We start from the raw sequence: 12624 nt of genomic DNA, 5'->3' as shown, positions 1-12624 counted from the left end.
ACATTGAAAGCAGGGTTTTAAAGAGGTCTTTGCACACCCATGTTCATAGCAGCATTATTCACAATAGCCAAGATGTCCATCAACAGACATACAATGTGGTCTATACATATAATGGAATATTATTCGTCCTTAAAATACCTCCGCTGGAGGGGTGAGGGAGCTGGGGTATACACACTCTCCCATTGCTGTCTGACTCCTTACTCTCCTGTCTCCCTTCTCCCTGGACCCCTTCCAGACGGGGATAGCTTTACCTGTGCTCTTCATAGGTCCTTTGCTTTTCCAAGGTAGTACTTGTCCTCCTGCTTCCTTGGAACCATAAGACCATAGCAGCTCAGGGGGGCATGATGTGTGTGCAGTGCGAAGACTAAAAAGCATGTTGGTTTTCATTTAACATATTTATGTTACTTTGCATTATCCAATTAACCTATTGTCCCTCAGGGCTATTTCCATGGTGCCACATGAATGGTGGACCACAGTTAAACAATGGGAAGTGAAAATACCTTCTCTAAAGGCAGGTGCATGTTTTATGCTCCCAATTTACAAGCTCCACCCCCATTGTTCTGGAATAACAGCAAAAGAACAAACTTAATTTCGCTAACAATTCAGTCACTTCTCTTCCAGTGTAAAAACTACCTTTTTTGTTGGGGGTTGGGAGAGAGGACTGCTCAGTCAGCTCAGGATTGTGACCTTCTTCCTCTTTTGCTTCCTTTCACTCTGAATGGCATCTGAGTTTAAAGAAGGCAGAGGTGGGAGGTGGGATGGAGCGATGAGGGGGTCCTTGCTGGCCTCTGCTCAGGTGAACCTCGTCCCACATTGGTCCCTTGTGCACCTAATGTGCTGCCATGGCTTCGGCTCTCAGGTCCATCCACCTCCTCCCTCTCTCAACCATGACCGTCCTCTGGACAGTCTCGGACAGTCTGTTCCCCACTCAGGGCTGGGAAGTTTTGTATACACTCCTGGGGGCTTTAGAGCATCGGAGATAACACACTAGGTAGTGGAACCAGCTGTGTCCAATTCTGGCCACGTGTTTCTGCCGGATCACCATTGTCACTCCATACTTTAGGTCTTTGGAGTTTGGTATCTTCCCATGTTGTGTCCTTGAAATTAGCTCCTGTACATTCACAAAAGGTGAAGGAATTCACAGCCTCAAAAACTTAAGAGATTAAGGAACGTTTATTCAAGAAGAAAGATACCAGCATAGAAGTTGCCGGGGCAGACCCCTGCACCTCGCTCTAGGTTAGCTCTTTCTTCTATAGGAAAGGGTAGGAAATTTCCTTATAGCAGGAGATGTGATGTATAAACTGAGGTCATTTGATTGACATATGTTGGTTATATAATTCATTTCTTTCTGCACGTATTATAATGAGGCTAGAGTTCAACTAATGAACAGGTTTCAGCAGTTTGTACACGTGTGAGGAACCAGTTAATACCAGTTGGGTCTTAGCTCCTCTTTTTAGGAGGGCTTGGACATCTTGATTTATTTCTAGGGGATGAGCCTGGGTGGTTCCTGGGGAGGGGATGTAGACCTGGGCAGTCCCCCTTCAGCCTCACTTTTATTAACCCTTTTTTGCTTCATCAGCCAGGACACACACTGAAAGGGAGATACAAACCTTCATGCCCTGGAATCCCCTGAGATAGATCTATGGGTTACTATTACCTTCCCCTCAGTTTTTACTTCAAGACAGGTTCAACAAGAAAAGCTTTTGTAAATGTGTCTGAACATTCTTTTCCTGCCCCCCTTTCCTTTCAAAGCATTTCCCCAGATTTTAACTTGTGTTCCCCCAGAAGCAGACCCTGAGATAACAGGTGATCCCAAGGAAACACCAGTAGGGGAATAGGAATGGGAAACAAGGAAGGGAAGAAAGTCAAGAAAGGGTGCCCTGTCGAGCGAGCTACCCCTGTTAGTGTCTGGAGCTAAATTCTGCTGGGGAAACTGAGAGCAGAGAGAAAGCACACACCTCAGAATACCTCCGCTGGAGGGGTGAGGGAGCTGGGGTATGCACACACTCCCATTAATGTTTGCTTGAAGCCTGCTCCTGGGGGTATTTCCTCAGTACTCCAGGCAGCAAAGGCGACTGGATGCAGCAGAAAGTTCTCAGGAAAATAAATGCAGGGGCTGGCAAGAAATCTGTTTTTACATGATTATAAACTTTATGATAATGTTTTCTAGCTGGTATACTGCAGCCCATTGGTGGGCCATAAAGGATTGGGAGATACTGATTCTCTCAGCCCTTTTGCAGCTAAGTGGGGCAGCTGCAACCCAGGTGCCAGTCACCAACTGTGAGCAGCCTTGTTGGGGCTGCAGAGCTTATGTGCTCAAGAGAGTAATGGTCCCGAAAGATGTCTACCTCCTAATCCCAAGAACCTATGAATACCTTACTTCATACACCTGCAAAAAGGACTTTGCAGATATGATTAAGTTATAGATCTTGAGATGGGGAGAGTATCCTGGATTATCTAGTGGGCCCAATGTAATCACAGGGTCCTTAGAAGAGGGAAACAGGAGGGTCAGAGTCAATGAGAGGAGATGAGCTTGGAATGATGTGGCCACAAGCCCGGGAACGCAGGCAGCCTCTAGAAGCTGGAAAAGGCAAGGAAATGGATTTCCCGCTAGAGCCCTCAAAAGGGCTTTTGATTTTACCTAAATTTATCCCATGGCCCTGGATAAGCAATTTGGGCCTTTATGTTCTATGAGAGCACCTTCATCGTAAAATGGGTAGAAAAACAAAGGAATTGCAAAATTCTGCTGTGAAGATCTGTGAATTTAAGAGCAGAAATGCCATTTTTCAACTTTCTTATTAAAAAAAAAAAAAACATTTTAAGACATAAGAGTTTGTGACACTCTTACCTAACCCCCCTCTTGTTGAGACTCGATTCTGTTTAGCTTTGGGATGTAGACACTAGACAGGCCTTGGCAACAGCCAGCTGACCCAAAAAACAACCATAATACCAATCAATCTGCCAGCTGGTGGAAGCTCTGGGCCATTAAACATGCCACAGGTTCACATAAGTAATGGCAAATACAAAGGATTACCAGCCACTGGCCCCTCTGGCTTTTCTCTTTTGGTGGGCACCTCTAGTGATTACACTTACAGAGAGCTGAAAATTTTCCAAAGCAACTCCTAAGAGTCCCTGGGGAGCACAGAAAGCATGTAGTTTTTTGTATAAACTACAGTTAGAGCAGCGAAACACTAAGTAGTAACAGGGTGTAGAAACACCCAAAGTCCAAGAAAACATATAAGGAACTGGGATGAGTTCATTATAAAATTGACCGAATTATACTTTCCTTCCTGATATCTCACTGAAACAAAATTAAAACAAGCAATAGGAAAAGAATCGGTTTCAATACTTCACACGAAATTCTTGAAGAGAAAAAAAATTATTTAAAAAAATGATTCCTTCATAAACACGAATGTTAACAGAATAAAAGCATTTTCTTGGATGGTAAAATGTGTTCCTAAGTAAAAACTCAAATTGTCAAAGGATAATTAATGCTTAATAGGATGTAAAGACATCCAGGCAATAATATTTTGCAGATTACAGTTCTTGAGGACAACAGCCTACAAAAATTTCACTTCTGAGAACCAATCTTAGAGACCTAATCCAAAATATGGGAAAGATGATATGATAATTTTAATTGCCACATGATCTATAGCAGCAAAATATTCTACCCAAATATCCATTGATGGGAGAATGCTTAAAAGAATGATGGTAGAATAAATGGATAAAATGTTAATCAGTCATTCAAAATAATTTATTCAAAAATTATTGAGGGGCCGGCCCGGTGGCTCAGGCTGTTAGAGCTCCGTGCTCCTAATGCCAAAGGCTGCCGATTCGATTCCCACATGGGCCAGTGGGCTCTCAACCACAAGGTTGCCGGTTTGATTCCTCGACTCCCGCAAGGGATTGTTGGCTGCACCCCCTGCAAATAAGATTGAACACAGCACCTTGAACTGAGCTGCCACTGAGCTCCCGGATGGCTCAGTTGGTTGGAGCGCGTCCTCTCAACCATAAGGTTGCAGGTTTGACTCCCGCAAGGGATGGTGGGCTTTCCCCCCTGCAACTAACAGCAACTTGACCTGTAGGTGAGCTGTGCCCTCCGCAACTAAGATTGAAAGGACAACTTGACTTGGAAAAAGTCCTGGAAATACACACTGTTCCCCAATATAGTCCTGTTCCCCTTCCCCAATAAAATCTTTAAAAAAAAATTATTGAGTGTCTAATATATGTTAAGTACTATTCTAGGGGATCTGGCAGGGAACAAAACTCAAAAATCCCTACTGTCCATAGACTTACATGAATATGAGGAGGGATAGATAGGAAACGAACAAGTTAATTAAACATATGGCATGTGTATGCAAGGCTGGCTTCAGGGGCTTTCGACAGGGCCCTACACTCAGAAGGGCCTCACACTTGCTTTAATGCTCTCCCAGAAACTTTAATGCTCTCCCAGAAACTTTCTTGAAATTCTTAGTAATTTTTTAAGAAGGACTCCACATTTTCCATTTGCACCAGTCCCCACCAATAATGCAGCTATAGAACAAAACACAGCGAGGTAAGAGGGACTGGAAGTGGGGAGGAGGTTGCAATTTTAGAATGGGTGGTCAGGGAAAGTGTCACTGATGTGATATTTATGCAACGCAATGAAGATTGTCCTGGTTATAAAAATTACTGATATTGGGTGGCGGGATGGCTGTTGGTTACAGCACGAGCTCTGAACAACAGGGTTGCTGGTTCAATTCCCACATGTGCCAGTGAGCTGCGCCCTCCACAACTAGATTGAAGCACAACTACTTGGAGCTGATGGGTCCTGGATAAACACACTGCTCCCCAATAAAAATTAAAAAAAATAATATCATGGAAAAATGCTTATTATGTATTTATTAATGATTGCTATTGAGTAATAAAAAAAAAAAAGTGTACACTGGGGTTTATGGATTCAGGAAAAAAGCCTTGGCAATTGATCTCTCCCCCTCGCTTCGCACACCAGTAAATCTCCAAGAAGTCTCATCCAAGCCCAGGCAGCTTCTCTCTCTGGTTTGTTAACCGGAGCCACCTACCCAGGTTACCTGCTTCTAAACTTGTCCCCTCTAAGCTATTCTTCACATAATAGCTACAGTAATTCTTTTGGAACTTAAATCAGATTCTGCTCAAAACACTTTGATGGCTTCTCATCTCGCTCTAACTAAAAATCAAAAATCCTTTAAATGGTCTACCCATAGTCCTTTTCACCTCCTATCATATTATATATTCACTTATCTGTTGTCTATCTCACACACACACATACACATATACTAGAATACAAGCTCCATGACCGCAAGAATTTTGTCTGTTAGGTTCACGGTCTGGTTTCTATCACCAACCTCTAAAAACACTGGCACATAGCCATCACCATAAATAGTAATTTGAATGAATAATTCAAATTAAAGTGAAGCAAGGTATGCGTATTATTTTAACAACTATATAAAAAATATGCCTATAAGAATAAATTAATTATGGTAATAGCTATGCTGAAGCATTGGGTTACAGGGTGATTTTAAAATTCTTTTCTGAACTTTCTTTAAGGTAGTTGCACTATTTCTACACATATTGAAAAATTACTACTGTCTGCACATTGTAATAAGGAGTAAGATCCCCTAATGCAGTAAATACTAAGTCAAATGTTTCCTTAAAAGGTTTTTCAAAGCTACTTAATGGATCTTATTTGAAGTGATACAGAGTGATCAGATATATCTTAATCCCAAGGAATTTTAGTGGTTTTGTGATTGCAATTCCCCATAAATTGACCACATTTTTAAAAATAAACTTTTTATTTTAGATTTACAGAAAAATTGCAGATAGCACAGTTCCCATAAACTCCACACCCATTTTCCTGTTACAAACATCTTACATTCCTATATGCCACATTTTCATAGCTAGTGAACCAATATTGATACATGACTATTCACAAAAGTCCACGCTTTCTTCAGATTTCCTTAGTTTTTACCTAATGCCCTTTTGTTGTTGTTATTCTAGTGATATCCTATACAGGGTATCACATCACATTTAGTCGTCCTGTCTCTTTAGGGTCCTCCTGGCCATGGCAGTTTCTCAGACTTTCCTGTTTTTGATGACTTTGACAGTTTTGAGGGGTACTGGTCAGGTATTTTGTACAATGTCCCTCTATTAAAATTTGTTGAATGTTTTTGCCATGATAAGACGGGGGTTATGAGTTTTGGAGAGGAATATCACCAAGAGTGCCATTCTGAACACATCATATCAAGGGTGAATGCATTCACTATTTGACGTGTCACTATTTGTTAACTTTAATCCCCTGGTCAAGATAGGTTTTTGTTCTGAATTATTTTTATTTAGCAATAAAGAACTAATTTCCCTAGAATAAGCAATTTGGGCCTGTTTGGGTAGCTTACTTTCTTCTTTTTTTTTACATTTTTAAGACACTTACCATGTACCAGGCACTGTTTGAAGCTTAATATATGCTAACTCACTTTAACTGCACAATAACCTTCTGAGGTAGATATGAATCCAATTTTAGAAAAGAGAAAACGGAGGCATGGAGAGATTAAACACCTTGTCCAGGATTGCATGGCTAGTAAGTGGCACAGGCTATCCCGCAGCAGAGCGTCTGTTCTTAACAGTAGCCCACACTGCCGCTCCACGAGGGAAGAGAACTTGTGGCCCTAAAGGAGCACATTAATTCTTTTAAAATTTTTGTCTAGCTAGCTAGAGGTTGCTAGCTCCTAAAGCTCCTAAAGAAACCTCTTAATTGATATGTCTCCCTCTTGATTCCAACCCCAGCCAACCCACCACTCGGAAGCTCAGTCCACCACGGGCACGCATGCCAGCACAGAGGTGGAACAGCCAGCCGTCTACAGAATTAAGCACAGCAGCCCTGCTAGCATGGCATCCCGGCTTCCTGGGACAGCATCTTACACACCGCATGCTCTTTCTGAAGCAGGCCACTTGCCATGCCCTCAACACACCTGCTTTTTCCTACTGCTGCCTTGAATGTCTTTCTCTCTGTATCTTCTTAAATCCCCAATTCACTGGTCATGAGTCTGCAGAAACTTCCCCCAGCAGAAATAACTTCTCTCTCCTCCCTATTCCCACCAGACCTTGTCCCTGGACCACAAACCTGCCTCATGCTGCCTCTGCATTTTGCACACTTACATATTTAATATCCTCTTTTAAATGCTTGATTTCTAGAAGCCGGGTATCTTATCACACAGCAGTAATGCCGTCCAGAATAAGACCTGAATAAATGTCGAATTGAACCAAGCCAGTTCCTATTTTTAAAATGTCAACTGTTTGATTGACTCATTTGCTACTTGCTTCTGAGTGGCTTTATCTGCCTATATATCTATTCTTCCAATATTGCCAGTGAGATTTCACTTTGGCCTCGTATTTTATACAGGGCTCATTATAGCTGACAGATGAATAATGCGCGTTAGATTCATAGGTCAGGCCTCCTCCTGGTGTCTCTAACTGAGATGCTACCTGTATCTCTATCTTTGAAATGATGGAACAGTTGGACCACTCTGTCACTGCTGGCTGTGTCACCTTGGGCTAGTTACACGACCCCTCTGGGCCTCTCTGACATGGTGCTTTTGAGGATTATTGAGATCAGGAATAGAAACCCCTGACATAAATAGTAATGAGCATTAACAGGAGTCAGGACTCTTCTGTATGTGTTATGTGCACAACTTGTTCAGTCCTCATAACGGACTTACACGGTAACTACTCTTTCCCATTTTACAGTTTGGGAAACCGAGGCCCAGAGCAGCTAAGTTGCACATCTAATGTTACACAGAGGGTGAGGAGCAGACCCAGCAAGTGAACTCAGGACACTCAACCCTAAAACTAAAATATCCTCTCTTTAGATGGTCAATGGAGGGAATGTACACAAAAGATGACCTGAGACTATTGCTGTCTCCCATGTACCTGGGTCCTCAAAAAGAAAACGATTTAGCAGAAACTGTGTGTCTAATACATTCAAGGCATGAGCAGGATTCTTGCAAAGCCAGTTCAGATCCTGCTGTGAACAGAATGTTGAGTTCCTTGCTTCTGACAGAAGGTCTCTATCCACACATCGTTCACCGTAGTGAAAACCTAATTGCCACCACTACTGCTGTAGGTGACCCTGTGAGCACTGGGCCCTCTGGTCCATTAGGGTGACACCTGTGGCCTGTGTCACACAAACTTACACTCTTCCGGAATGGCTCCTCATGGCACTGATGGAAACCCCACATGACATATCTTTATGAGTCCTAAAAATGAGTGACTGGCCTTGGGATATAAAATAATTGGAGATACTGGGCTCCCCTAAAAAAACTATCCAAACAGAATTCCAGCGTTAACCAACTTCTGGCAGTTTTCTGTGACACCATCAACAGAATGCATTATCTACAAAAACTGTACCTGGACCCCTCAGAGAGGGTGCTGTGGTATCTAAGGTACTGTAATCTACAGGAGAAATGCTGGTGGCTAGTAACTAATTACTTTCACTGGTAATGCTGTCTTTGCTTGTACTACTTAAGAGTCAGGAGATGTTTCTGCTTTTGGTTTCACTTTAACCAAATCTGTGACTTTAGTGTAGAGGTGTGATGCTCAACCAGGAGTGATTTTGCCCCCAGGGGACATTTGTGGTTGTCACCAGGGGGAGTGGGTTGCTGCTAACATCAAGTCGGTAGTGGCCAGGGATGTTGCTAAACATCTGACAATGCACAGAATAGCACCCACAAGAATTATCCAGCTCAGAATGTCAATAGTGCTGAGGTGGAAAACCCTGGTGTAGCCCCTTGCTCAATTCTTTCTTTCAATGGTGAGAACGCATGATAGAGTGAAACTCAAAATCTTAAATATTTGCCCAAACGTGGACCCTATGCAAACATGCAGACCTTCAGAATTCTTTGTCATTCTCTGTTAGCGGCAAGGTTGCCCATGTCCTAGGAACTGGGAGGGACAAAAACATAAATGCACATTAGGCCCTCCGTCCATGAGCATCTCTTCTCCCATTGCCCTGTTTTTAATTTTTTTCCAACATCACCATTATGTCTCTCTTCTCAGCACGGGGAAAATCAAAGCTTAACGTAGAAGAACCCAGGTTAAAACTACGCATGAAATCCACAGTTCCAGGCTCTTCATAATCACATGGCTCAAGGAGGGAAAGAGGACAGGCACCAAACCTCCTCCACTGTAGGTAGGTTTGTGTTGCTTTATAATATTTGAAGGCCAGACTAGGGCCTTCTCCCAATGTCCCATCACCCTGCCCTATGCTCTGCACAGACCCCAATAAAAAATGATGTACTTAAAAAAAAGATTAAAAGCGATTACCCTCACATTTTATAAAATTTGAAACGGAAAGCTGGTGGTTGTTAATGACCTTTACCTAAGGCCCCTCAAACTTAAGACATCTATCACTTTCACTATCCTAGTAGAACAAAAAATAAATTTATTTTCAAATGTCATAGAAATGTAATAGTTATTTATGACAATGCCTCCTCTTGCCTGTACATTGGTGGTTTATTGGTGTCTTTCTTTTCCTTCAGCTTGTTTCCCATTCATTCTTCCCAAATATTCCCTGGGGCATCCTGCTGTCTTCTGCAGAGATTCCAGAGGAAGTGGGAACATTCTCATCTCATGGGACCCCAGAGAACCATCCTCTTCCCCTTCCTTGTTGGCAAGGAGGCTTCTCGCTTCATAGGGTTAGGTTCAACCTGGAGAAACAGGGGAACAGAACTCTCTGGTGAGGAACATCTGAACATCACCCCTCAGACGGTTTCCAAAACCCACCACTCCTGTCTTCTATTGAGGGCTCCTTCAGGAAGTGCTACGTCTTGCTAACCTGCTCAAATTGGCCTCTATCAGTTTTAATACAATCAGGAAGGTCTGTCCTGTGCTACTCAGGCAGTTTTCAGCTCTTCACATTTGTGTGTTGAAAGCTCACGCGGAGGAAGGACGTGAGTGGTGCCAGGGTCTAGGCTTAGGCTGGACTGTGAAATTCTATAAGCCCGTTTGACAGTAACATTCCCCCTCTCGGCCGCTGTAGCTGCCTGTGCACCAACCAAACAGCCACCTCCATTGCCTGCGGTCAGTGTCAGGACACCGGCACGACCTGGCTGAATCTGTCTCGGTGTCTCCTTAAATCTCAGGAAGCAATACTTCTGGAGGAAGAAAGGTACTGCTCAGCCCCGAAATTTCCTCCCAGTGGTGAAAGGAAAATGCCAGCCTTCAGCTTCCACCCTGAGAAGAAGGCTGCAGGGCTGCCTGGGTTTTGCTAATACAAGCGGAAAGTGTAAATGGCTTGGTGATGGCTGGCTCTCGCCCTCGGACGGAGAAATGAGATCATTACTTTAAGGGACAGGAACCGCCGCTGACGCCGCCACGGAGGCAGCTGCTTCCCCTCCCGGAGCGGGTCCCGCATTACATCACCGGTGAGCTCTGGCTGGTGCGGGGAGAGGAGGCTTCGCCAGGGACTCAGCCCCAGACCCAGGAGGATAAACGGGGATTACCAAAGATAAAGGGAGAGGAGGCGCACAAGAGGGAGGAAGGGAGAAGCAGGACCAGGTTTCCCACTGCCTCCCCGTGTGTGTGTGTGTGTGGGGGGGAAGGTGTGCTGCACAGGCGCCACATCCTTCAGCAGCCGCACCCCAAATCCCGTTCCAGCACAGCCCCACCCCACACCCGCCCTCAACTCCCAATTCCAACAAAAACCGATACCCAAAGCGGCCGTTAGAGCTGCATAGAGAGGCTCCCGGGGGACGGCAGAGAGGAGGCAGGGACTGGGAGGGCCCTAGGCACCTGCATCTTGGGGGAGTTGGAGGAAGGCGGTCGCCGCTGCGCCCCCGCCTGGCCCAGCTGGCGGTGCCTCCCCCGCCGGGCAACAGCAGCCAGAAGGGGGGAGGCCGAAGCGCCTCCTACCCGCCTGAAGCCGACGCGGCGGCGGAGGGGGAGGAAGGCACCTCACCTTGCCCCCGATGAGGGGCGCATCATGCCATGGCAGCGCCCGCGAGCGACAGCGGCAGTGGAGGCGGCGAGCGGAGCCCAACCAGCAGTCCCCGGAGTTCGACAGGATCCCGGGACGCTGCAGCAGGAGCCCGGGACCACGGAAACCCGGGAGCCCCAGGCGCAGCGGTGATGGTCCCTGGCCTCCCTCCGCTGGAGGACTACGAGTGCAAAATCTGCTACAACTACTTCGACGCGGACCGGCGCGCGCCCAAGCTGCTGGCGTGCTTGCACACCTTTTGCCAGGAGTGCCTGAGCCAGCTCCAGCTCCGCGCCGCCGCCCCCGCCGCGCCTGAGCGCTCGCCGCGCCCGCCGCCCTGGCATGGCCCTCCCGGCGCCATCGCGTGCCCGGTGTGCCGCCACCGCACGCCGCTGCCCGACAGCCGCGTGCACGGCCTGCCCAACAACACCAAACTCGCCGAGGCCTTCCCGCTGGCCCTGCGAGCCGCGCACGACCCGCTGCCCCAAGACCTCCTCCCGCCGCTGCCCGCGCGCCGCCCCACGCCGGCCGCTGCCCCGCTGCCCGCTCCAGCCCCAGCCCCGCCGCTGCCCGCGGAGGAGGCAGCCCCGGGGCCACGCGCCGGCGCCAGCCTGCGCGCCCCGGCCGCCTACGAGAGCTGCCAGAACTGCAAGCGCGCGGCGCTCACCGCCGGCTGCGTGTGCGTGGTCTTCTCCTTCCTCTCCATGGTGGTGCTGCTCTTCACCGGCCTCATCTTTGTCAACCACTACAGCGGTGGAGGCGGCGGGGGACCTCCCGGCGGCGGGGCGCCCCCTGGCGCGGCCCCGGCGGCTGGGTCGCCGTCGCCCGTGGGGCCCATTTGCCTGTCGGTGGCCAGCATTTTGGCGCTCTTCTCGGTCGTCATCACTTGGATTATCTGCTGGCTCAAGTACCGGCCCGACGGCGCGGCCGCCGGCTCAACCGGGGGCGGCGGCGGCGGGGGCGGCCGGAGGGCTCGGGCGGCGGCGGCGAGCGGCGCGCGGAGGAGCGACAGGTAGCTGGCCGCACGCTGGACCTCCCACCCGCACCTCCAGCTCCGGGAGGCTCTAGAGGACGGGGCTTCTGGCTCCGCGAGCTCGAGCTTCTCCGCGGTCTCCCTGCGGCCCCCCAGTCTCCCTGCGGCCCCCCGGGCTCCCCGCCGCTGCGGGGCCTGGGTTTGGCGCCTCTCGGCCTTTCCACGCCTCGCCTTCTCCACGCTGGGAAATTGAGGAGGCGGGGATGCTGGGAGGGGCGTTCATCTCCCCCGCTGTGCAAGATCAACCTCTGCTTCCTGCATCACCCTCATCCTCGCCAGAGAGTTCAGCGGTCCCTCCCGGAGTCCGAGGGTTTGCAAAGAGAGGCGGAAAGGGGAGTGGGACCCCCGCCGCCCAGGCTGAACGCATGTTTTCTGGATATCTTGACTTTAGAGTTTAAGGGTATATGGGCGCGCCGCACACGTCTGCAGCAGTTGTGAATGGACTTGAATTGTCCAGAGGAAGAATGAGTGAGATGGAAACGGGAGAAAGGTTTCCCTGCTTCCCGGCGGTCCTGGAAAGTGAATGAGCTGGAGCGCTGAGAGTAGTGTTCACTCCCCCGGGGCACAGCGCGGGCGGGAACCCGGCGGCCAGACCAACCAACCGCCC

The 12624-nt window shown here is 47.9% G+C and overlaps 1 protein-coding gene across 1 annotated transcript; it reads left to right on the top strand.

Moving 5' to 3' along the window:
- Window positions 1-9723: 9723 nt before the first annotated feature.
- RNF228 (ring finger protein 228) lies at window positions 9724-12123 on the top strand. The gene has a single exon (XM_074313981.2). The coding sequence runs from the start codon at window positions 10996-10998 to the stop codon at window positions 11998-12000; it is 1005 nt and encodes a 334-aa protein (XP_074170082.1). The 5' UTR covers window positions 9724-10995; the 3' UTR covers window positions 12001-12123.
- Window positions 12124-12624: the final 501 nt, after the last annotated feature.

This window comes from Rhinolophus sinicus, chromosome 17 (genome assembly GCF_057876585.1).
Source record: "Rhinolophus sinicus isolate RSI-liver-muscle chromosome 17, RSI-T2T, whole genome shotgun sequence".
In the NCBI taxonomy this organism is placed as follows: domain Eukaryota; kingdom Metazoa; phylum Chordata; class Mammalia; order Chiroptera; family Rhinolophidae; genus Rhinolophus; species Rhinolophus sinicus.
This window is presented reverse-complemented; position numbering and strand designations above follow the sequence as displayed.

Bases quoted from the DNA above. Each gene is read 5' to 3' on its own strand.
- RNF228 (XM_074313981.2), top strand. From the start codon at position 10,996: ATGGCAGCGCCCGCGAGCGACAGCGGCAGTGGAGGCGGCGAGCGGAGC.